General features: G+C 43.7%; 1 protein-coding gene across 1 annotated transcript in view; it reads left to right on the top strand.

Annotated features, from left to right (window-relative positions):
* Window positions 1–25,759, top strand: part of Cbl (E3 ubiquitin-protein ligase CBL) — a 48,256-nt gene that overhangs the window by 2,309 nt on the left and 20,188 nt on the right. The window contains exons 2-6 of the mRNA XM_084606994.1: window positions 7,109–7,255; window positions 8,576–8,707; window positions 9,316–9,453; window positions 10,840–11,059; window positions 18,376–18,543. Coding sequence (XP_084463120.1) covers window positions 7,109–7,255; window positions 8,576–8,707; window positions 9,316–9,453; window positions 10,840–11,059; window positions 18,376–18,543 — 805 coding nt within the window. The remainder of the gene's footprint in view (window positions 1–7,108; window positions 7,256–8,575; window positions 8,708–9,315; window positions 9,454–10,839; window positions 11,060–18,375; window positions 18,544–25,759) is intronic.

Here is a 25,759-nt window from a genome sequence, read left to right as displayed (position 1 = left end):
GATTAGGGGTGTGCGAGTAGTACTTTTGCAGCAAAGGTCGTTTTAGGATTAGTGTAGCCCTGCATTCTACCCTGTAATCTACAGCATCAGCCATAAGACCTTAATTGCATGAAATTAATTGAAATTGGATTTAATACACATTACCCGCCAGGGGTGGCATTGCCTAAGTGGAGACAGGCTGAGGCTGATAAAACTTTATTCACAATAAGTGGGAGAAGTAGGGGACATCAGCTAGCGTGCCGCAGGCTGTGGAGACCTTTGGCGACTTCGGCCCATTCGCTGGCCTTGAACTGAATGCCAGGGTCATAGCTGGACCTTAGCTTGTCCCAAGCTTCTTTAGAGGGATCAGGCAAGAGTTCTGAGGGAGGCTTATGGGCTTTGCTTGCCCAGATCATATGCTCGAAGATGTCTTTCTCCCTGCAAAACTGGCAGAAAGGATTCATATTCTTATTTATGAATTTTGATATGTAGTTTGGGTTCCCCGTCTGTAGCTTTCTCCATATGATTTGTGGGTGATGGCAGTATTCTTTTTATTGCTTTGTAATGTGCGGAGACTTCGTAGTATGATACGACTGGCTCAACGAAGGGTTCCGGTTCCTGACAGGGACGTTGTCCTCTGCGCTTGTAGGACAGAGTAGGGGGAGGCTGGAAGGGGGCCAGCACTTGGAGAATCCAGAGACTGACTGTTCTGGGCAGAGGAGGTTTCCACGTGGGAGGAGGAACAGCCCAGCAGGTTGCTAAGAGGGCGAGGGTGAATGGGAGGATAGCAACGAGGCCAGGAATGTGCAATGTGATTTTGACTCGCTAACTCGTCTTGTGTAATGTGAAGAAATTAGTGTTTATGAGTAATGTATACAACTTAATGGCTGGCCCGAAGCTTTAATAGCTTTTGCTGGCAAACCGAATTGAATACTAATAGTGTGGCCAAGAGCCAAATCAAATGCAAATAAACAACCGGGCCGATATTCACTACATGTGTGAGCGTTCTTACAAAATGAGCAGTCATTCAAGACATTGAAGTGCCAGTGGCGGCACTACGGTACGGTGCTATAACTTAGGGAGTTCAGTACTATAACTACAGCTTAGAGCTAAGCTATAAGAGGATCAACACTAACCTCATCTATGGAGTTGTAACATGAATTCAGCATATTCACTCGAAGACTGTCAAGTTGTACGTATAAGGAGATGACAGCTACACATGAGCCATGGCCTCCAAAAGTCTGACATCAAGACAGAATTGGCTGGTGTCACATATGAGCCTGACACCTCAAGAGACCATGTGTTCCGACATATGATTGGGCACCCATCACAGCTTGAACAATTAACCCTGTGCATATTTTAGTAATTTTGAACTAATCTGTTTGATTCGTTCAAATAACTAAATAGGACGATATTCAGTTGACTATTCGAAATTTTCTAATATTCTCACACCTCTTTTCTCGATGCTTTAAACCTTCTATACAACGCCCAGTGTAGTTCTCTCGCTTATTGGCAAATTGAGCACTGAAGGAAATTCGGGTCATGGTTGTATGCTGTAAAAATGCCAAGGTACTACTTCTAGACCTTTTGGTTATGCACCAGGGATTTCATTTTGCAACAGTATTGCGCATGAAACTTTTCGCAGGGGTTTCTGAAAAGTGTTGGTGTTGCGGAGATCAAAGCTGAACGTTCCAGCATCATTTGCCATTTTTGCTGGAGATTGGGCATTAATGTGAGGTGTGCAGTTCAGCTGCCACTTCGACTTCGCTACCGACTGTGGCAGAAGCCCTTAAGGAGCCTTTGTTTATAAAGCAGAGGCACCTACCAGATCTCTTGGTACTTGCACTTATTACTGTGTGTGACATAGGAGTGAACCCCTATTATTTTCGTCATGTTTGCTCAAGTGTATTGATCTTAGCAGCAGCAGTGCATGCCGTTAACCAATCCCAGCGTGTCTGTGTCATGCCATTGTAGCTAGATTGCGCTAGACACAAAGGATAAGAAAAGTCCCCTCACAGGAGGGACAGCTGTGTCTTAAGCTCTTTTCCTTGTCCTGAAAGTTCTGAAGGCTTTTGTGCCAGTGAAAATTGTAATTTGTTAAACGAATACACTCCTGCTAATGAGTTTTCGACAAAACACTTATATGAGCATAATGCACCCCCCATGACTAGTGGTGAAGAGCATTTTAACATTTACCAAAAAAAAAAGCTTTTTCACCTTAAGTTGACTCCTTTTTCACACCCGCGTTGTTTAATTTTGAGGGAGATTTACTTATGCTATTTCTGCAGGCAGTAGGAGGATTTGGGCTTATTTCTTTGTAGTTGGTAGCTTCTTTGCATCTGTGAAATTGAATGTAGTGAAACAGTTGCATGTCGCAGTATTGCGAAGTTGTATGCAGTGTTTAGGGCAGGTTTGTTATCCTAGTTACTGCACTTAAATGAATTGTCTCTGTACCAAATTCATGATCAGTCGCACTCTTTCCATTCATTTTTTCTTCTTTCCTTCATTTTGAATCATAGTTTGCTACTCTAGTATGTTCATGATCGACCTGTAGTGAGCACTGTCAGAATATTGGTATGTTCTGTATTGGAATTGAGTGCTTTGGGTCGTAGTGTACTGATAGGGTGTCAAAGTAGGCGTCAACTTCAGTGGCCATCACCAGCATTGTTACTCGGCATTTTCAGGAACCTGTGGTTACCTCTTCAATAACTGGGCAGTGCCTCCACTGAGAACATGAACTTATTGGTGTATTTCGGGCCTTTATTTATTCTTGTAGGAACAGGTCTAGTCCAAAGCCCAATACGTATTGAATGCTTGCACAGAAAATGATCCAAGTCTTACAGGCTAAAAGTATACATGTTGTGTATACTATATATATATATATATATATATATATATTGGGCATTATTTATACTGAGCAAGGAGCAAGTACTGTAGGGTTTGTATTTAACATAAGGTTCACCTGTACATTTTTTAAGCACCACCTGAATAACTAACGTGTGAAGATTTTTTAATTGAACTTAAGATGAAATTGTACTTTGTGTTCAATGAGTGCTGCCTGCCACCAAACTTACTCGCTGCGTGTTAAAGATGTTTTTGTGCGAGAGGAATCAAAACGTTTCCGGCAACCTGGAAATCCTAGAGCAGTTAAGGAAATCTTGCATAACTTGGAAGGCAGGGAATTTTTGGGGATATAGTATCTAAAGTTGGCCAAGTCACGAAAAATGACAGACTGAAATTAACATTGTTCACAGTGGTTTGTAGGGGTGCAGCAAGTATGTGCCGCACGCAGTCTGTGGACGTTTGCATGACTTACTTTTACTTCACACGTGTGCAAGGCATGACTTCTTGATTTTCTCTTTGTCATCCACTAAGCAAGCACGGGTTATGCTGGTTTGTTCTGTGCTGGTTGCTGCACCCTTTAGTTCTTGAAAGGAAGTGCATCAATGATGCACATGACAGGAGAAGCAGATAAGGACATGGCACCTTTATCCATGTTTGATTCAGGCTTTTGGTTTTGAAAGGTTACTCACCAACTGATGCATTGACCAATTCTTCAAGTTTCAGTCAGTGCTGATAGAGAAACGAAGTCAAATTCAAAAGCATATTCAGCACAAGAACCCAGAAACATAGTGGGTAGAGTAAACTTCTGGTTTTACTTCCTTACACTGCAAACATCAATCCATATGCTCAGGAGAAGAGGATGGCAGCTGCCCTTATTAAAGGGGAATTGGGGACAACTCCATGTAACTGCTATCACGCAATTTCTTGTAATTTAAGTCCATGTTAAAAACGAATTCTAAGGCTCTTTCTGGCTGTGTCGATGTTTTATTACAGCAGCAGTCGGCACAGAAAGCTATATATAAAAATGCAAAATTTTTCCTCCGTTAATTCAGACTTGTGACATCAAGATTGAAAGTGACTGTTCATGACCACTTAAAGGGCATCTAAGATGTAGCCTAATCTCAGGGATCCATGAGCTAAAAACTGTCATGACGCACTGCAGCTTGCGAATGGGGGCCTGTGGCAGTAGTGCCTGTTTTATTAACTTTCATTGTATATTTCCTAGCTCATAAAATCTCCGTTGGCAGTTCAAGTAGTGCTCTTGCTGTTAAAACAGCTATCTGTTGATACAGGCGAGCTTCAACTTGTTCTTGGCGTTCCTTCTAAGAGCCGAGAGTGAGTAAGCAGCGGTTGCTTCATAAGTCTTAGTCTAAAGGCGGACTGCCTTCAGGGGAAAAAAAAAATGCTCTGTAATAAATAGAAGAGATGGAGCAAATTCATTTTCTATGCATTGTTTACACTTTCAATTAATAATATTTTTGTGTGTATGAATGGATCCGTGTGTGGTGCCAAGTACCATCACTAACTTTTTCCGCCTCTTCAGTGGTAAGAGGATTTTGAACAGTCTCGAAGAACATTTACAGTAAATCATGGATTGAAAAGAGTAAGCTCACTAGACACCTTGAACTTGCACCTAGCTGTGCACTGGGCACTCAGGAGTTGTTGAGGTAGGACAGGCTAGTTGGTTTTGATGGAATGTACGCATATTTTAGATGTAAAAAGTACAGGGCACAAAAAGTATGGTCATGGGAAGAGACGCACATGGACATACTCTGCCATGGACAAATACACATGGTTTAAGAGTTTGTTCATGTGTGTGTCTTCCCATGTCGCATACTTCTCGTGCTGAAGGATGTTCATTCAGTCTCGAATTGATTTTGCCCAGGAAAGCTCTGTGAACTTAGGTAGCCGCTTTTTCTTTCTCACTTGCCGCCACCATTGACAAGACAGACGCAAATGTGTCTAGCACGCCCACTCATGCGCTGGTTTGGGCTCTCGACCGTGGGCCGTGAGGAATAAGAGCAAAACACTCCCCCGACGTACAATGTGCACCTGAGTGCGGGCAGAAGAGTGAGTTGTCTCTCTGGCTCTGAGCCAGACGGGAGGGGACCGGGCGACTACGTGAATGAAAAAGTTTGGCGAAGTGCGACGGACGGGTAGATGTGAGGAGGGAGGGGAAAGACCCTGGGCTGACGGCCACGGCTGCTGCGACCTAGCTTTCCGTTTTTAACGCACCAGCTTTTTTGCTCTCCACTGCAGGGGCGTATGACATCACATCCTTCCTCCTCCCTTTCCGTTTGCTTGTGCCACATTGTGAGTGTGGAAACAAAGGGAGGTTTCCCTTTTTTTCTCTTCAGTGGCCCTCCTTGTGTTTTCGTTTCACTTTATATTTTTTGCTCTGTTTCTAGTGGAATGTGTAAACAACTCCGTGGGTAGGCAATTTGCAAAGTTTTTGTCTGCCTTTTTTTCTTTCAATAAAAACTTTCTTTTTTAATTTACTTTCCAGTTTATTACCCCTAATTAGTCAGCAGAGTTTACAGTAACTAGCGATTGCCTTTGCAGTAAAAGGCAGACAAGGTCCTTGTTCAGCAACGTGCAGTCACATGAAATGCAGGGGACGCAGTTCTCAGTGGAAATTGTTATAACCTGCAGAAATGAAGTAACACGACCTTTTGCTGGTATCTTGTGGAGGTGGAGTCCATTGTAATGAAGCCTGCTCATACTAGTCACATGTTGTTTCAGAGCCAGAATATGCTTATTTGTTTCTCTCTCTCTATCTGTTTATATTCGTTCATAACTGCGGAGTAGACATCTGTAATAGTAAACCCATGGTCTAATTGCACACATTATGTAACCTCTCACCAAAAGATAACTGGAGCTTGTTTTTTTCTTTCTTGTAATTGTATTTTCTTTTTGCAAGGCACAGAGAAGTTTTGAAATGGTTAGGCAGTCATGTATAAGGGCTGGAGTTTTCAATTTGAACCTCTGCTTGATACTACTTTGCTATATTTTTTCGAAATTTGCTGTTAATTGGAAAATACCAGTATCCTTAACCTTCACGCCACCGCAAACAGGCTGTTGAGTTAGAGTGACACTAAAACAGAGGAGAAAGTTAACAGTACAGAAGTCAAGGGTGTTGCTGTGGTACTATTGAATTAAATACTGGACTAGTGTGTTTCGATTTATTGTTTTTCTACTTTACACACCTCTGTGAACTGTGCAGCTCCAGTTTCTCACAAAACATTCTCTGCTAGAATAATGCTGTCGTCACCTGCTTAAGGCAGTTACTTTGTGAAGCGGGCATCTCCACTGCATGTCAGGGCACTCGCATAAAGCCATGCATAGGCACCACGAAAAAATGCCAAGTTCTGACTACCCCATTGGTTAAATGGAAGTTGCACTGATGCCGTATATGTACCAACTGCCTGATGCCCTGCCATCACACTTCAAGTGCAGCAACCAACCCAACATTAACCTGGGATCCCAGCTCTTAGAAGTCAACTTCCACTTGTGCTTTTGCCTGTGAAATTTGTCATATCATTTTCATTCCTTTTTTTTTTATTGCCGATTGTGTTTCCTTCTACAAGCACAGCTCTAATTAAGACCATTTATACATTAATTACCGGTAAATTAGATGCTTGGGAGGAAAACAAAAGGTCAAGGTAAACTACGACTGACTTTGACCGCATAGGAATAGCATTTAATATCACTGAAGAAAAAAACGTTATCTATTCATAGAAATATTTGGAAAACAAAATATATTTTAAGCCTGTCTAATTTTCAAAGAATGAAAACCAGAAATTCCAGCCTCAATTTAATACTGTTAAATGCTGTTTTTTTTTTTGTTTTTTTTTGTTGTTGAAAAGCTGCCCTTTCTTTTTTTTTTCTTTTCGTTGCAGGTTACTTTTTGTTTGTTTTGTCTGCTCAATACTGCTTTCTTATTTTCTTAATATGAGATGCTGTTTAACGGGTTCTGGCTTTTAGACATTGACACTCTTTGAAAATTGTGTGTGTGTGTGTGTGTGTGTGTGTGTGTGTGTGTGTGTGTGTGTGTGTGTGTGTGTGTGTGTGTGTGTGTGTGTGTGTGTGTGTGTGTGTGTGTGTGTGTGTGTGTGTGTGTGTGTGTGCGTGCGTGCGTGTGTGGTGTGTGTGTGTGCGCGTGCGTGCGTGTGTGCACGTGTGTGTGTGCGCACGCGCGCCTGTTACTGCATGCCTTCTCAGGAACCAAGCATTGTTCATTCGTGTTTTTAGACATTCTAGACGACCGCTATCTCTTTCTATGCAGGACTGTCGTAGCGTGGCGAGTTTTTCGACAAACGCTTCACGAAGTTCATCCCATCAGCTCAGGGCTCGAGGCCATGGCGCTCAAGTCCACCATCGACCTTACGTGCAATGACTATATTTCAAATTTCGAGTTTGATGTGTTCACAAGGTGGGTTGACGCAGTCTCTGTATTTAGTTTAAAGTATGATCACCCTAGTTAGTGGCAATTTATATTGCGCCTTTGGCAAGTTTTTTTTTTTTTTGTGTGTGAAAGAATGCGTTGGGGGGGGATGCATTGTGCGTATATAAAACATGACGACGGTTGCCTGTTCTCTTTCGACAACAGGTCAAAGAACTTTATCATTAGTAGGGGCATTATTTATGTATTTTGTTTATTTACAGTGTTGAACGGGTTGTTTCAAGAGAGCCATTAAACCCGGCCAATAAGCATACTGCAGTTAACATTAACAGCTGTGTAAATTGCTGGAATCGGAAGACATGGGTAACATTTATGGATTTTCTTGCTTCAGACACAGAAGCGTAATCTATTCCTCAGCAGTGCAGCAGAAAAAAAAAAAAAATGACAAGCATTCTTTTATTACATGACATTTACATTTGAACAGAAATGGCCCGTGGTGCCTTTCATTCATGTCTCTAAGCAGAAGTACTGAAACTTTCCGATTTTGACATGCCTTGAAGGACAAGTCAGCAGACACGCGCAGCTGAAGGAAGTGTGCCAGGAAGTGGGCGTTTTGCTGTGGCAGGATGTTGCCTAATGATAGTGCGCGTCTCAACTGAGCTCGGTATGTGTATGTTCCAAGCAGAAGCTTGCTTTTTCTGTCATAATGTGGTGAGCGCAGGCTGTCGAGATGGGAATAACTTTGAATTCTTCCTGTTTGCATGTTACAAGGCAGCGTAGTACTTGTTTCTTTAGTGTGTTCAGTGAATGGTTACTTCCTTCTGAGAAAAATCAGTAGCCTCCGTTTTGTTTGTTACTCTGTTCATTCGGTGATTGATACAGCCGAGGTAAACAGAAAGAATGGAGTTGTATTACCTACTCATTTCTGGAGCATAGAAATGCACTGATTGGTTTTTGCAGTAAATGAATTGTTCATCGATAGCTTTTGGTGATGCAATGCTCAGGTCACTGGCTTTCTTCGTTACTGATGTGTTGCTTTTGTTATTGCTAATACTGCAAGTGGCTGGCAATCCCAGCGGAGCATCTTCTGGATCATATGAGCATACGAGCAAGCTCAGCTGTTAGCTCGTGATGGGCTCACCATACTGGGGCGTCTTCTAATAAGACCAACTCGAAACATTTGATCTCGGCAATGTGACCATGTTTTGACACATGCTTCTCTTTGCACCAAAAGCCACAATGAAGAGAGTGCTTCTTCACCCCTTGAGTCAGGAATTAAAGGGAGCATTTCTCCTGCCTGTGACTGACCAGCATCCTGTCATCATTGTCATCTCATCTTTTCTGTCGCAGGTTATTTCAGCCCTGGTCAACACTTCTTAGAAATTGGCAAATCTTGGCAGTTACCCACCCTGGCTATGTTGCCTTCCTCACGTATGATGAGGTCAAGGCACGCCTGTACAAATACATCAACAAGCCAGGAAGGTAAGGATCGCAGCTTCTTCTTGCGTGTAGGGAAAATGACAGTGATGCTACTTGGTTGTCGAACAAGTTCTTGCATTGCGTACCATGCACTGTTATTGAAATGAAAGAATGTGGGACAAACAATTAGGAACTGCTCAGAGGAGCAATTATTTCGATTTTTTTTTTTTGTTTAATGTATTTTTCTTTTTACTCAGTCATTAAGCTGTCTGCGCTTTCTTTTCTCTTTTTTTTTTATGACGCTTCTATTTTGTATCCATGAGATCGCTCTGTAGAACAGCATCTAGGCATTGCAGGATACACTACAGATTTTTTTATGGACCTCAAAGCTTTACTCAGCGAAATTTTTTTTTCTTTCTCAGCAATGCTTTGTAGGCAAGTGTTCAGTCACAGCCTTGCTAGGCAAGAGAGAGCACCTGAGGCAAAATAAGACTTAAAAAAAAAAAAAAAACAATAAAGCAGCAAGTTTCTTCTCCAATATGTTAGCTAATGGAGCGTGATGGCGGTTGTACCTTATCAAGTTAGTGCTTGTGGTGTGAAGTCTGCTCTGGCCCGGTCATTTCTTTTGCGTGGTTGCTGACATGGAGCTCTCTCTTTCGTTGCGTGCACAGCTATGTATTCCGGCTAAGCTGCACAAGGCTGGGTCAGTGGGCCATTGGCTACGTGACAGCTGAAGGAAACATCCTGCAGACCATTCCACAAAACAAGTCCCTGTGTCAAGCGCTTCTGGATGGCTATAGAGAAGGATTGTGAGTAGTTCTTTAGTGGCAGACTTTTTTGCATTTATTGTTTTTACTCGGTACAAATGTTTGAAGCCGCTGCGTCATAGACACAGTGCACGTGCCTTCGCTTGCAAGTTGTGGGTCATGAGCAACCGTACTAATGCTAGCCAGCTTTCACAAAGGAGCTATCGCGTTTTCCTCATTTTGTGCAAATAAATGTGTTTGGTGAGTGTCTCGTGAAGCGTGAAAGTTTTAACTTTGAATTCCTGGGAAAGCTTAAAACTTTTTACTTTGTTCTTGCTTGAGCATGCTTATGAAAAGAGTGGGAGCAGAGCTTTTCCTGCTCCCGTCCAGTGTTGTAGGGAGATGCAGCTTATGTGCGATAGTGTGCACAGCTCGTTCTGCTAAAAAACCGCCGCCAGAAAAATCCTGATTGGTGAGTAGAGTCATGACATCACAGCCACATGACCTCTTGCGGGAATTTCAAACATCTCGCACTGAAATAAAGCGAGCAAATTGGGGAAGGCTCTAAATGAAGCCAAAATTGCCGAGGAGGTTTTCTTAAAGAAGGTATTTCGGGAACTCTGTAATTCAATAAAATAAATTTGTTGCCATTCCGGTTCAAATCCAGGCCCTCTGCATGACAAGCCAGCATAAGCCACGAAACGTCATTGGTACCAAGTGTTAATGTGTTTGGGATGTTTACTGATGTTACAGTATTGATACTAATTCATATTTTAACCAGAAAAAGAAATTGTTCTTTTTGTTGTTTCTTTAATTTGCCGAATGAGAAGGCAGATTCAAAGGTGCTGTCATATCTACTGTTAAGTGAAGCTTAAGTGTTTTAATAAATTGCATTATCAGTGCCGGTGTAGCACACCATAATACGAGAGCAAGGAGTGACTTAAGATATTTTGAAATAGCATCATCTTAGATGGCTTTAAAATGGCGATTCGTCCCAACGTCAATTTTCATCTTATCCTTGATTAAAGCATTCAGTGTTCACACTTGTCACATGCAGGTTTTTGATGTTTAAACCATTTAACAGTACAATTTTTTTTGTCTTTAGAGGTAGAAAATATTTTATTAGTATTCGAAATATTCGTTCGTCATTGCTCTCCTCCTATTTTCACCTGCCACAGCCACTTTTGTTATGCCTTTTTTTTTTTTTGAAATCCTAATGGTTTTTAAAATATCCGCATTATACAGTGCTAGTTTAGTGCCGCTATTGAGAAACCTTTCGTAAAACAACTAGCACAGCCTTCAAGGAACAGATATTTCACAATTAAGATTGTTGCTTTAAAACAGCAGAAATTTTCTGCCTAATAAATGCTGCACAAGGCTCAGGTGCGTGACGCTTCTGACCAAGAAACAAACCTGAACCTAAGTGCTGACTAGCCATGCTTCCCACAGCTACCTCTACCCAGATGGGCGCAATGTGAACCCAGACCTGAGTTGGGCTGTGCAAGCGACGCCAGAGGACCACATCAAAGTGACTCAGGAGCAGTATGAGCTCTACTGCGAGATGGGCTCCACCTTTCAACTGTGCAAAATCTGTGCCGAGAATGACAAGGACATTCGCATTGAGCCCTGTGGGCATCTCCTGTGCACGCCGTGTCTAACCTCCTGGCAGGTCAGTCTCCTCTTCCTCCTCTCCGCAATTATATTCCCACCCTACTGTTATGTCTACTACCTGAGCAGCTTCGGCTTTCGGCAGCTGAGTCCAAGCTTGTACCCTTGACCGTGTCCATGGTTTCAGCAGTGGTTCAGTAGTTATGGAATTCAAAAATGGCTATGCATTGCTAATTTGCATTGCTAATTTGGTCCATGTTTTAAGTACCCAAATGGTCAAGGTTATTCCTCGTGCTCTGCTGCTTGTGAGCTGTTTAGGACAGCCGTATCTCGGGAACCACTGATCAGATTTTCATGAGGTTTCTTTTATTCCATACCGCAATGGATTTCCGAGGGCAAGACGATTCAATTTTTTCAAGACATTGGGTCTGGAATTAATGACGATCAATTAAAAGTTGGTTAATGCAGGCCTGATTAATAAAACTGATTTTGGGGTAGTGCTAAAGTTTTTCAGCAAAGAATTTTTTCAGCAAAAATATCTCAAGCAATAAAAAAGTTGGTGCTAAAGGATAGCCTCACCCTCTTAATCCCACAGTGCTGCCTTGGCTAATAAAAGCAGATGGGTTACCTTTCGTAACAAAAGCTACACTGCGGTAGGCTTTCAAAACCTCAGGTGGCCGCAGCTATGTTGTGAAGAGGCGTAACTACGAAAAGACGACGGCACAGAAGACAAAGAAGAAAAAGAAGACGAAGACGAAGAACACTCGGTCATCGGCAGCTAATGCTTTCGTTCCACATTCGGTTCAGCGGTGTTGAACCCTTCTCATTTTATTAGTGGTGTCTTTGCTAGCCGAGTTGGCACTGCTGCTACCTGTAGCCGGCCTGCCATTCGTTTAAGAGCAGAGAGATATTTTCAGTGATTGGTTTATTCAGGGCAATTCCTAGTGATTGATAGAGCGTGTACCATAATATAGCTGTGTGCGTGCATATGCATGCACGCTCTAGAATAAATGATGCCTGAGCAGATGATGCGCGTTTCAGGCCACTGTTTTCTCAGGGGGAAGGTGCCGGCATATAGTGAAATCTCATTACTACGAACACCACATTAATGAATTTTTCAAATTAACGAATTTTTTTAAGGATTCCCAGCAGATTCCTCTATGTTTTCAATGTAAAACTATTTCAGAACTGCGAATTTTAAAATAGCATATATTTCAGAATAACGTACATATATATATATTTTTTTATACATAATCTAGGAACATCAGTATTACGAATTCGGCTAAAATTAACAACACCGCAGCTTGCAACTCTCGTGTGAAACAGAAACTGCCATTTGTGTGTGTATGGTCCGTGGGCTGTATCTATTATCATCAGCAGATCTATTACCAGCTCCTAGCGCCACCATGAAGCTATGGTTTATTACGCTATAGCCAGCAGGCCTAGCCGCCTGCCATTTTTCTTCCTGTGTTGTGTGCACGACCTACTGTATAATGGGCGACCTGCGCATCGCGCCACTCTCTACGGGAGCGCGCGGCCGAAGAAATACCACGTGACCGCTGAGTAGGGACCGAAACAGCCGGTAGATGCCGCCAAAGCTCACCCCCAGAGTAGCGTTTCACGTGCTCCGGCTGGGCCTGCAAGCGAGCGGCGCAGAGTTCCGCGGGAGGATTTGTGGAACCATTATTTCTCATGAGCGATAGCTGCGGTAAGATAAAGGCGTGGGCCAGTGAAATGAGAGTGGCAATATTGGGAGTAAGAGCCCCGGAAACATCTTCGAAGAAGCCGTCGTCGTCCTTTCGACGGACGCGGTTGCGTTTCTTCAGTTGGTGGGCGCAGTAGCCCAGTTGGAGCAGACTGCAGTCTCCCTCCCGTGCACGTTCGTTCCTCCGTATTTGATATCTGCGCAGGCAGGCTGTGTCCAGTGCAATTAAATATTTGCCGAATATGCGTGCTCGGCGCTTCCCCCTTCCGTTTCTTGTCATGCGCATAATAAGCTTGTGAACACAAACTGTAGTGAAAATGAACGGGCGGCGGAACACACTGGACAAGAAAGGGACACCACATCCGCACACCAACAATTTATTGAACGGAAAAGTGGCATATACGTACAGCTCAAGCAGGAGACTCATCGCCTAATATAATCGCTGCGAACCCAACACGTGAAAGCCAGGCGGCAACGTCAGGATACCAAACAAGATATCTGTAACCCCAGCAGATAAACTAACAGAAAAGGCAAAAAGTTCGAAACGGAAGGCAGGCCGACTCTTAGCAAAAGCAGTGTGGACCATTCGTAGCAACAGCAGAGTAAGACATCATGAGAAGCAAAGCAGTCCGGACCCTAAAAAACGAAAAAAAAAAAAGACAACAACGAGAAAACAATCGTAGCAAAAGCAGAGTCAAAAAGGTGAAGCAAAAGCAGTCAAAGCCTAAAAAACCCTAAACCGACAACAAAAGATGAACATAGAAAAAGCAGATTCAAACAAAGAGGCAAAAGCAGTCAGAAACCTAAACCACCACCAACAATTAAAAGACTATCATAGCAAAAGCTGAGTCAAACAAAAAAGACGCAAAAGCATGCAGACAAAAACTTAAACCAACAACAACGAAAAAAAAAAAAAAAGAAGACGATCGATCGTAGCAAGTCAAACAAAAAAAAGCAAAAGCAGTCAGAAACCTAAACCAACAAGAACACATCGTAGCTCAAGCAGAGTCAAACAAATGAAGCAAAGCAGTCAGAAAACCTTAAAAAAAAAAAACAATCGTAGCAAAAGCAATATAGTCAAAAAGGGAAGCAAAAGCAGTCAGAAACCTAAACACAACAACAAAAAGCAAAACCAGAGTCAAACAAAAGGAGCAAAATCAATCAAACCTAAACAATAACAAGACGCTCGTAGCAAAGGCAGAGTCAAACGAACGAAGAAATGAATTAACAGCACACCTAACCACATAACGTCACGTTATATACTGACCGACTTTTAAGCCCTGAATTTTTTAGCAACCTAGCTTCTGTTGTTTGGTTAGGTGTTGTTTGACTCTGCCTTTGCTACGAGCGTCTTTTGCTATTGTTTTAGGTTTGACCGATTTTGCGTCTTTTGTTTGATTCTGCTTTTGCTAAGATCATGTTTTGTTGTTGGTTTAGATTTCTGACTGCTTTTGCCTCTTTTGTTTGACTTTGCTTTTGCTACGTTCGTCTTTTGTTGTTGGTTAAGTTTTTTCTAGGTTTCTGACTGCTTTTGCTTCACCTTTTTTACTCTGCTTTTGCTAATTGTTTTCTCGTGGCTTTTTTTTACGTTTTTTAGGGTCTGGACTGGTTTGCTTCTCATGTCTTGCTTAGCTGTTGCTACGAATGGTCCACACTGCTTTTGCTAAGAGTTGGCCTGCCTTCCGTTTCGATTTTTATTTTCCGTTTCTATTAGTTTATCTGCTTGGGTTAGAAATATCTTGTCTGGTATCCTGATGTTGCCGCCTGGCTTCCTCGTGTTGGGTTCTCAGCGGTTATTTGGCGATAGGTGTCATGCTTGAGCTGCACGTATAACTATGCCACTTTTCCGTTCGCAAAATTGTTGGTCCTCCTGCTTAAAATGCAGGTTACACACCGTGCTCCTGTCGCTTGGAATCCAGGGCTGTTTCCCTGACACTGAAAAGCAAGTAGTGCCATAACAGAAATGTACTTTGCTGACATCACTGAATGCAACAGAAACTATACTTTTAGAGCATCAGCTGATGATCGCAACCCTTTCCTTCTAAAATGATCTCGCTATTACAACGGACGCCGTCGCCCGGAATTCTCGAGTAAGGCGATCTTAATAAGCATGTTTAAAAGCTGGTGCAGCTTCATAGCTTAAGTTTGGCTTGCCGCGAGATGTTCTTGAGCCACTGATTTCGTACCTCTGTAAGGTGCCTGTCGATGTTTGCCCGCTCGACTTGCAGAGTGGCACGCAACAGTAGACCATAGTGCACGTAATGATGCCGCAAACGCGTAGGCATCCGCCGCCACCCACAGGCACAGGGCACGTCAAAACTGCCTCCGGTTAAGTTATTTAGTGCCTACTTAAAATAAACTCGCCGGCATCGAGCTTTGCGGCCGCTCCAGCCCGTATATCGACGGCCCACTCGTGTTCAATCTTCGCGTTCCGTAGCCGGTCGACGCGTCTCGTCGTGGGGGTGAGTTACAGCGCCACTCTCAACAGTGACGTTTTAGAGAACTAAAAAAAACAGCACAAGCAAAAGCAAACCTCCGGCGCTGGAGAGGCGGTGCATGCGCAGGTCCCCCATTATACAGTAGGTCGTGGTTGTGTGTCGTACGCAAGTCAGTAGTTCATGCATTCGCGCGTGCGGGCGTTGTTTTTTTGTTTGTTTGTTTGTTTGTTTGTTTGTTTGTTTGTTTTTGTTTTTTTTTCCCCTCGCAGATTATTTTTTTGTGAAGTTTGCGAGATGGCAATGGTATTAGCCAGTGAAGAGCCAAGAAGATAATGAACACAGCTGCTTTCACTGCAAGCAATCGACGCAGGGAAAAAACAATTCGTCCTGTACAGACAGCTAGCATTGCCCCATCGACCGCCGCAATCACTATGAAAGACCCTGACCCCGGCGGGGTGGCGCAGTGGTTACGGTGCTCGACTACTGTTCCCAAGGATGTGGAATCGATACCTGGCCTCGGCGGCCACTTTTCGATGGAGGCAAAAAGCAAGGCGCCCGTGTGCTTTGCAATGTCAGTGCACGCTGAAGAACTCCAGGTGGTCGAAATTTCCGGAGCCCTCCACTACGGCGTCTCTCATATCCTGAGTCGCTTTGGAACGTTAAACCCCCCACAAACCAAATCGAGACAAGATTTTCAGACTTCAGGGAGCATTGAAGATGAATTCATATCAAACTCTGATGGCTTTTTTTTTTTTTTTTTTTTTTTTTTTTTTTTTTTTTTTTTTTTTTTTTCTCGCATGAACAAAGTTCGTACTTTCATCGCTTGGTGCAATCACACACGCGATGCGGTGTTCCGCAAAGTGGAAGGTGTATGTGCTGTAGTGGTGTAATGTAGTGCGCAGTCGTGTTTACTGCACGCGGCAGAAGAAAATAATTGATTTCTTCAAATAAGTCAGCTTTGAAGTTAGTGGAACATTTTCTTTTGAGGTTCTGCTTGTCTACATACGTGCCTACTGCCAAGGTACGTCACTTTCATGCCTAGGTTTGACCACTGGCTTACAACGATTATTCAAAATAACAAGTGATTTTTTGCGATCCCGCGGGATTCACTATATCGAGATTTGACTGTACCAGGATGGTAGCAACGTTTTCTCTTTGCCTGCCAATTTCCTCCCCAAACCTTATTGCCCATTATTGGTAGCAAGTGCCCTCCAGTGAGAGTGAGACATGTCGACGAATAAAACAACTTTGAAGGGTTACGTTTGTGCTAAGCTTTGGTCAAAATAATTTTTTTTTTTTGTTTAAGAGACTATGAAATGCCTGAAATGTGGTAAAGCAAAGCGGTCGAGAGATAGGTACTCCATCACTAGTCACTTTATCGCAAGAATTTTTCAGCTAGCTTCATTAACGCCGGAGGTATCGGCAATTAAAAATGGCACTCCTCCTCTTTCCCCTCAACTCAACACTCCAAAAAAAGAAAGAAAAAACAGCTCAAGGACTCGCCCCATCCATGAAACATCATCGGCTGACGCTCGGATCGCAGGCTTTGGTTCTCACGCCCGTTTTTCCGAGCACGGAATTTCTTCATCCCACATCGCCCACATATTCATCAGACTCTGCCTTCCCCTTCTCGCCTGCGCTTGCATAGCTTTCAACCTTGTCTCGTGTCTTCCTCGTGGTTGTTGGCAAATGCGTGCGTGCAACCTGCCCAGCTGCACGCACACCGGTGCAAATTTGTGTACTTTTGTGATGCAGCTGAGGGCAGACCTTTCCTGCCGTGCGTTTCATTTAACTTAACCCTGCTCAAATGATCGATGCTACGCTGTTGCTGTGCCGTCGATTGGTACTTGAAGGCTGACACCGCCTAATTTATGTGCTGCTCCTGAAACATGATCTGAAGCAGAAGTGTTGAATCGGGCCAGCTTTTACACTTTTCGCACTCGGGCACCGACACGCACTTTCAGTCCACAGACACCTCCACATTATCGGTTAACGACACGAACTGAAGCGCCAAGCTCAGGTGTTCACGCATGGCGCACTCGAGCAGATGACTTTCGCAGCTACTGGAAGTGTGTCCGTTACGTAGTGGCCATCGTGGCTGCAGCGAATGGCAGCCTTTAGCGGCCTGTCATTGTTTCTAATTGTGACGTATGATCTCAAGGAGAATTAGTCCCAAATCTCACCGCCACGCGAAGTCCAGTCAGCCCGCGAATTTAAAAAAAAAAAATGAATAATTAAATCGCTGGCTTTGTTCCAAAGAGTTACACTTTGGGCACTTGCGCAGAAGCATTTGTTCTACACATTGAAAATGCTTGTCAGTCTCCTTTCCAGCCATTTCATAATCCCTTTAACGTAAGGATAGTAATCTATTTGGTCACTCGCGTATATAGAAGCAGTGCAACCTTAATTCATGCACGTGATGGTGTTTTTATCTTTTTTTGCTTTTCAAAGCAAACTAAAAGCCACCACCAGCCGACCAACACATCATGCAGGTGCACTGGGCCTGTTGCATGTTTGGCGGGGTAAGGAGATAAAGAGGGATCAGAAATTATAAAAGTGGGCGTAATGGTGTCAACAGTAACAATGAGACGTTATCCTCTCAGTATAAAAGAACCTTGGGCAGGAGGTATGATGCTCCTTTAGTTTTTATTTTTTACAGGCAAATGAATATTCCATCACCTTGTCATTGTGGCAGAGTGGCCATGGGGGTCATTTTCATGTGTTTCATACATAGTAAAAGCAAAAAAACAAAGCACCAGAGAGATGGGTGCACCGTCCTGTAGCGATCAGGCTTTTATGCTGTGCCGCAGTGGCTCAGTGGTTATTTCGCTCAGCTGCTGAATCCAAGGACACATGTTCAAACCTGGCTGTGGCGGCCATTTTTTATGGAGACAGAAAGCAAGGAGTCTGTGTACTTCGCAAGGTCAGTGCACGTTAAAGAACTGCAGCTGGTCGAATTTTCCGTGCTAGAATTTCCCTCATAGCCTTAGTCGCTTAGGGACTTTAAATCCGATAAACCAAACAACCAGGTCATCGTGTAAAGCACCCACACTTCATGGCCACTCGTCGGCCTCGTCTTCATTAGTGCACAGTCAGAGATGGTTATCAGGTGCAGCAAGCACTTTTCTTTGCACTGTTGTTTGAAATTGTGTTTTATATATTTTGCTGGAAAAAAATTGAGAAATCTTGGTGTTTCGGGGAGCATTTATAAAATCTCTCGCTTTTTTCGCGCAGGACTCTGAAGGGCAGGGCTGCCCATTCTGCCGGGCCGAGATCAAGGGCACGGAGCAGGTGGTGGTTGACCCCTTTGACCCAACAGGTCGGACAGTGCGCAAGACTGACCTGCAGAACTACAATCACCCCAACAGTTTGGTCGACCTTGACGATGATGAGCCTTTCGAGGTAAAAGAACTGCTCACTATTGCCTCGTGACCATGTAACCTCCTTCCCTTCCTTAAACATACCCCCCTTCCCCACCCTCTTGTGCTGTTTGTTTGCAACTGTCTTGTGCCACCGGATGGCCACCCAACTCGGTCAGCTGTGTCTTTTGAGGCACGAAGAAAAGTGCACCACTACTACTGCCTACGCGGCGTATTTACACGTCACTCACCTCCTCCCCTCTTGAGCACTACCACGTCAGATCAGTTGCCGCCACAACCATCCGTGGCATTGCCGTGTCCCATGAGGTCCCCACAAGCATGGAGGAACTACCTGACATCATGCCACTTCTGACTGGCTGCTTCACCCTGGTCTTCCTTTATCGCGTGGTCCAGTGATGGGAACCGCCGTTTATTGCTAGTGTCTGCACCTTTCCTTTTTCCCTTTTTTTTTTTCCCCTCCCCTTCAACTGTGAGCGTGCTGCACCCAATTTCGGTGACCTTCGTCTGCCTGTGCCAGTGTGTGTGTGTGCTAGTGTGTGTGTGTGTGCACGTAACTGTTGTGTGCACAATGACCGACGTTTCACCTTGAGGCGATGGTCCGAATGCCAAAGAACTGTCGGCCAGGACGCCCTCGACACTAGAGCAGACGTGCAGTAGTCACAAAGCGTCCGTGTCACAAGCCTGCACCCTACTGCCTTTTCCGGCTTGGTTTTTCTTTAGTTTTATTATTATTTGTGTATGCTCGTGCATGCAATGAAAATGCACAGGCTAGGGCTGCAAATGTGGAAGTGGCAGTTGCTTCAATTCTCAGTGGTACTGTTTGATTTGGCCAGCAAGCATTGTTTAAAAGGTTTAAATTGATGTGCGACTCGAAGGAAGACATCTAGCTCTAATAATACGGGCAGGCTTTATCAAAACAAAATGTGGGGAAAATGGAAAGCAATCGGAATTCTTATTGCGCATAGTAGTGCTTCGTGTTTTCCAGGGTTTAAGTTAATCAGCCTTGGCCATGTGTTGGCTTTCTCAAGGCTTGCCAGAGCAAGAGTTTACCCTATAAGCATACCATGAAAGAAGGATAGCCTGCTGCTACCACCTTCAGCACTTGCCCGTAATGCCTTGTTGTCCCAATGTCTTGTTTCTTCTTTTGCATACCAAAAACGTTTTCTCAGTTCTCATTCTGGGACAGTTTTTCTCTTTGTGTATTTATTTCTTCTTGGGTTGGTCCCTGTTGGCCACTTAGAGCTGATACGTTCGTCGAGTGCAATTTGTTTCTTGAACTTCAGCAGTAAGCTTTACGTGTGCTGTTGGTCAGCCTGCCTGCACGCAAAAACTTTGTCGAGGTATGAACACAAATAATAGGTCTTACCGTATTTACTCGCATAATGCTCGCACTTTTTTTTTTGCGGAAAATTGATTTGCAGAGTTGGGGGGTGTGATAAATATGCGGGGAAAATTTTCGAGCAAATGTTTTGGAGTGCTAAAAGCAAATTTAAATAGGTGTGAATCAGGATTCTTAGGTCAGCTGTTGTAAATATAACCAAAACATTACTTTCAAGCAGAACTTACCCTTGTTATAAAAGTACAGGGTCGCCAAAAGCACAAATTGCTAAAGCACTTTATTTGCCGCACGCAGCTTCATCACTCTTCGCGTTTCGTGGTATAATGCTCACACCAATCCATACAGTTCTACTCTTGATTAGAGACTTGACCCGAGTCCATGTCGACACTGCAATCGCCGTCCGTACTACGCAGAACTCGTTGGCGCTGAAGTGCCTGCTGGCAGCGCGGTTGCTATGCTGTAGCCCGTACCCGAAAGCTTTCAGCTTTAAAGGAGCTGTATAACTTCTGTACCGCCCCATCGCGATGAGACACCAAGAACATGGTAGGCGGTGGAACAAAGCAAGGAACGGACGGTACCACTGGGGATGGAACGAAGGAGCAATTACAACGAGACGTGGAACGCGGAGACACCTCGCAAAATGGCGACGGCTACGAGCATCATGGAGGTAAAAAAGAAAGACTAGCATGACCTATGATGATGATGATCTACACGAGCACGCTATCGCCGCCTGGTAGCACGTGCACACGAGGCCAGCTAGGTTACGTAGTGCTCCAAATATGGCGCTTGTTACTACTAGCAGACGACTCTCACGGTGGTAATATTGGTGGTGCAATGATTATGCGAAGAAAAAAATTTCCAATTTTTGACGCCCAATGTTGGGGGTGTGCATTACGCGAATGCGAGCATTATGCGAGTAAATACGGTATTCTGCTTGCCCTAGTTGTAGCCTACTGGTCTCAGAGTCATCCTGGCCATTCCTCTTCTCTTACTTTTTTGGCAGCACACTTGGCACGGTTTGTGAATATATTAAGAACTAATATACCATGCCTGATTCACTGATAACTGAAACAGTGTTAGCGCAAATTTTTATTTATTTTGCTTTCTTTGTGACATTCGAAAGTAGCTGTACAAATGTTCGGGAACATGTGTAGCGCCTGAAATGTAGGTGCTTTTATGGACTTTGATATTATTGTCATTTGAGTTGTTTTCTTTTTATTTCCTGCATTTTGTGAATACTTCCTCTGTTTGCTGAAAAGAATAGCTGTTCTAGGCTTGCCTTTCAGTTGTTGGACTTGAATCTATTTTTCTTTCCTTTTCCTCCTTTTCAAGAGAAGCGCGAAAATTGTATAACTGCACAACTCAACAGCTTCGCCTGTTGAATGAATATTTTATTTAAACTGCATCTCATGACAGCAGTTTATTCGGCCAATGCATGGGATGAAGTTTCACAGCCAAGCATTGCTTCGATAAATTTCGTTTATGGCACCTAATAATTGCCTATTGCTGTTTTTCTTTTTGGCCCATTTTGTTTTTGTAGGCTATCAAATGAAAGCAGCTATTCTGTTTTGCAGTCAGTAACTTTGCCAGTTAATGGTCTAGTATTGCTAGTAGGTTTCTATGAGCATTTACAGTTGAACTCCGTTACAAGGGACAAAGATGTAACAGATTGTCAAGAATAAGAGGCGTTTTTCATTCAACTGGCTGGTCACCCTGTCTCTTCCCATAACCCCATAAGCCAGTCAGGCATAGGAGACATTCAGTTATACAGTTGAACCTAAATATATCGAACTCAAAGAGGATCATGAATTAGTTCGATGTATCAATATATATATATAAAACTTGCCAACAGGTAAGCTCCTCTGTAACCCAAAAATGCGAATTTGATGTACCCACACTAGGGACTTGCTTCCTGCAGCGACGTGCTGCCGGCCAGCTAACTGTGAAAACCTGCGCATAATATGAGGCTTTTTCCAGATTTTATCATGTCAGATTTCCGCCTCGTATTACATGTGGATATGAATAAATTTCAACCTAAGTTCGCTGTTCTGGTCGCATTATTCAGCGCTATCAGCATCGGGCTTTCAGCGAGAGGAGGCGCCATTTAAGCGGTGGCATCGGTTGACGATTTTGGTTTCCCTATGCTGGCCCCGAGTTCCTCATTACCATGGCATGACCACAATGCTCACAAACACACGTGACCGGAAGCAGATAGTCAAGGAAGCAATAGTCGAGAATATCAGCTGCTCGTTGCTTCATGATGCATGAAATTTTCTGGCATGGCCTTCGATCGAAAGCATGGAGTGCGTACGCCTCGTGCAGCAACCACGAAATGTAATGCAAACACAGTAAAACCTTGGTGATACGAATCCGGTTGATACGAATTTCGGGATGATACGAATTCGCGAAATTCCCCGGCCAGAGTGCATTGTGTACAATGCAAAATTTTGGATGGTCCAAACACTCTCCCGCAAACGCGCGTACTGCGACCGCAACCTTGAGCACTACACACCGCCCGCACATCGTTGACTCCGCGATCGCTGTTATGTACGCATCACAAGCAGTTAGCGGTGACGCGTGGCTCGCACCTCACCGACGTCGCGATTTTCTGTTAGGCTCACGCTGTGAAAAGCTTTCAGCAGCGCGTGGCCCACAAACCACGGACGTTACAACCGCTGTAGCTGGCTGCAGCGTACGGGGCGGGTGCGCATGGACTGGAGATCGCTGGCGCCGTGATCACGATCCATGAGCAGTTTGCGGCGCCGTACGGCCCGCATGTTGCCATCTTCAGTCATGCTGTCCGCGCCGCGAGAAGTACGCAAAGGTGAGCGGATCACACATCGCTGGCATCGCGATCGTTTTTCACGCCGTGAAATCTTTGCAGCGGCGCGTGGCCTTGAGTAGTAGTCAGCGGCGGCGGGCGCACACGGGCCGTACATCGTAGACTTCGCGACCGCTAATCTCGCTGTACGCATTGCAAGCAGTCGGTGGCGCTGCGCGGCTGGCACGTTGCCATCTCTTGTCGTGCTGGCAGTGAGAAGTCCACGGAGGCACGCTGCCCGCACGTCACCGACGTCACACTGTGTGCACCGCGAGTAGCGAGCTGTGACCGCTCGACCGTAATAAACCTTCTCGGACGTAAACAGATATACGTGACTGCCTTTCCTACGCTCTTGCATACTTATTTTCATTCACTTTGATGATACGAATGTTCGGATGATACGAAATTTTTTGTGACCCCGTGAGATTAGTATCAGCGCGGGTCTACTGTAAATGCTTTTGTTGATCTTTCTTTGCTCGCATGATACGCGGATGAAAAAAATTTTTCCTGTCTTCACTATCCCAAAAGTACACCTCGTATTATGTGCGGGTGCATACTATACGCAAGTTTTTACGGTACTGGCAGCACACCGCTTCTTGTGCATGCGCCAACACACGGGGCGCACTTGCATAATGGTGGATAGGAGGCCTAAATGTTTGCTCTTGACGGTCAGTAAATAAAAAAAATTGTAGTACTTAGCTGATCTCGGAGTTCCACTTATCTCGAAATTGTTTTGTTTTTGTTTTTTGTTTTTTACAACTACGAGCTGCCGAGGGCCAAGTATTTGTAAGAAAGCCTGCCAACAGCTGCAGCTGTGGTGCTGTAGAAATCGTATTGTGTCTTGACGTTATCTCAGGCAGAAGCGAACAGCTACTTTGCTTTTGCAGCTAACGAGCTTGTGTAACAATCTGCGGACTTCTTTTGCAAAACTCCTAGTCACCGGATGAACAAACCTGGCTTTGAGACCTCTCTTTTAACAGACAAAAATACCTCTCTATTACTTGTCTATTATAAATGGGCTCATCTGTGTTCTTTTTTATCTTCCAGCTTGGCTTATTTCAGTAAATATGAGCTATTTACTTTATCATAGGCGATTATCTCTTCCTAGTTTGCTAGGAAGGTGGAGTTTTTTTAAGAAGAAAATTTTATTTGGAGATTAAACTCTGCATCAGCGAATATACAGGAGGAGATCCCAAAGCGTGAAGGCTGTACCCGGACCTCCTCTCGGCAGTTGTATGAATTCCAACGCAGGCATACACTGCTGCGTTTTCTCAGTTTGGCTTGCAGCAGGGGCAGGAAATGTTTATCATGTCTCTTTTGAAGGAAACCATAGAAAGATTGGCTTTTGTTGTTGTTGTTGGTTTTTTTTTTTTTTTCAATGTTTATTGCCTCGGCATAAAAATACTATGAAGGATGAAGGGTGTGGCCCAATTAATGTTTAACGTGTTAGGCTAGCTGTGGGCCGAAATCCAAAACGACTGCGCATATATTGTTAGCTGCAGGAATGTAAATGCATTTATTTGTTTACTGTGAGGGTTTAGAGGGTGCATTTACTTAGTGGGGTTATAGACGTGAACCCTTGATTTTTAATTCCTTTCTTTTTCTATTATCAGTAATAGATGGGCACGAGGGCGATAAAAGCCACTGTAAATGAATTTCCCGTTCACTTGCGTAAACCTGTGTTCCTTTTATTTTTTCGGTCTTATTGGTGAGTAAGCGTGCTGTTATATTTGTTTCTTGTATAAATTGATAAATTGTAGTGATTCAAGTGGAAAATTTGCTTAGAAAAACTGAGTTTCTTGCAGGATTTTAGTGCGCAGACTACAAGCCTTCCCATTTCAATTGCTGCTATACATTCTGTCCAAGTACAAATAATACGTTTGCACGAGATTTAAATGTAATGATCTTATCGTGCTTGCTTTCTGTGCCTTTTTTCCTCTTTTGTGACATTTTTCTGTTCTGAGAAACACAGCGTGTATTGCTATGGGTACACCGTGTATGTATTTTTGCTTTGCTGGTGATTTATTTATCTTGCTGCGACTGCCATAGTGATATTTGGCTGCAGGTAGTATAATTGTTCCTTCTTGCTTTTTTTTTTTTTCCTCAGTTTCAGTTCTCAACTGCAACAGCATGCTGGTACAAACGCTGGGTTATGTATGCATGTCATTTTTATAATTTATGTCATCTGTACATACAGTGAGAGAGAGAGGGTGAATGCGTTGCTCGTCTTTTGCATGTCTCTGCGTGTTTTCTTAACTTTTTACACTTGTGATTGCATGAACTGCTCGAACCGCCTGTGTTTTTAGTTTGGAACAGTGTGTGAAGGTAGCATATTGTGGTTTGTGTCACACGCAATGAGATAAAAGGAACATGCACTCAGTGTCAGAGTCAACCAGCAAGGTCTGTTGCAGTTTTTGTCGAAAACTTAATTAAATGCCTGGTGTCTCTTTTGTTTTTTGGATGATGCTGAAAGTTATAGTCCAAATAACATAATTTTCCAAAGCTATTCTCATTTCTTGTGTTCACTGTAACTGCCTTCCAAAGTGTGGAATAAACATTCTAGTTTCTTTGGGAGCATGATGCCATGGAAAGCGTGTTGTTTTTCCTTTTTTTCTTGTCGTGGTCAAGCAGCCTTGCTGCAGTGCTTGCAGGCGTGGTAACGGTCATTTGTTCGGGTGGAACCTGCCTGCATATGTACGGTAGATTCTCTGAGTAGAGGCCTATTAGTAAGCCTCATATTTCTATGATAGCACTAGTCTTATCTCTGGGTAGCCTTTATTGTTTGCTAGTAGGTGCATGATATTAGGCTTGCCATTTTGTTTTGCAGCAAAAGTGGTTGAGCACATGTTCCTGCACTAGTGGTTGGATTAACCGGAAGGTGATCGGCATGGGAACCACCGGGAGGGCATGACGAGTGAAGATGCGTAATCAGACGGTGGTTACTACTGAAGCCATGTGGAGTGTAGTTATCATGTAATTCTGAGGGTATGGCGAGCGAATATGAATCTCAACCAGAGGATAATTATACTGTAGAGGGAAGAGTGTATGGCAAAATTGTTAGGAGTGCATAACCTTAGG

Source organism: Amblyomma maculatum, chromosome 6, assembly GCF_055883805.1.
Source record: "Amblyomma maculatum isolate TAMU_Amacu chromosome 6, ASM5588380v1, whole genome shotgun sequence".
In the NCBI taxonomy this organism is placed as follows: Eukaryota; Metazoa; Arthropoda; class Arachnida; order Ixodida; family Ixodidae; genus Amblyomma; species Amblyomma maculatum.
Note: the sequence above shows the minus strand (reverse complement) of the source record. Positions and strands in the feature narration are given on the sequence as shown.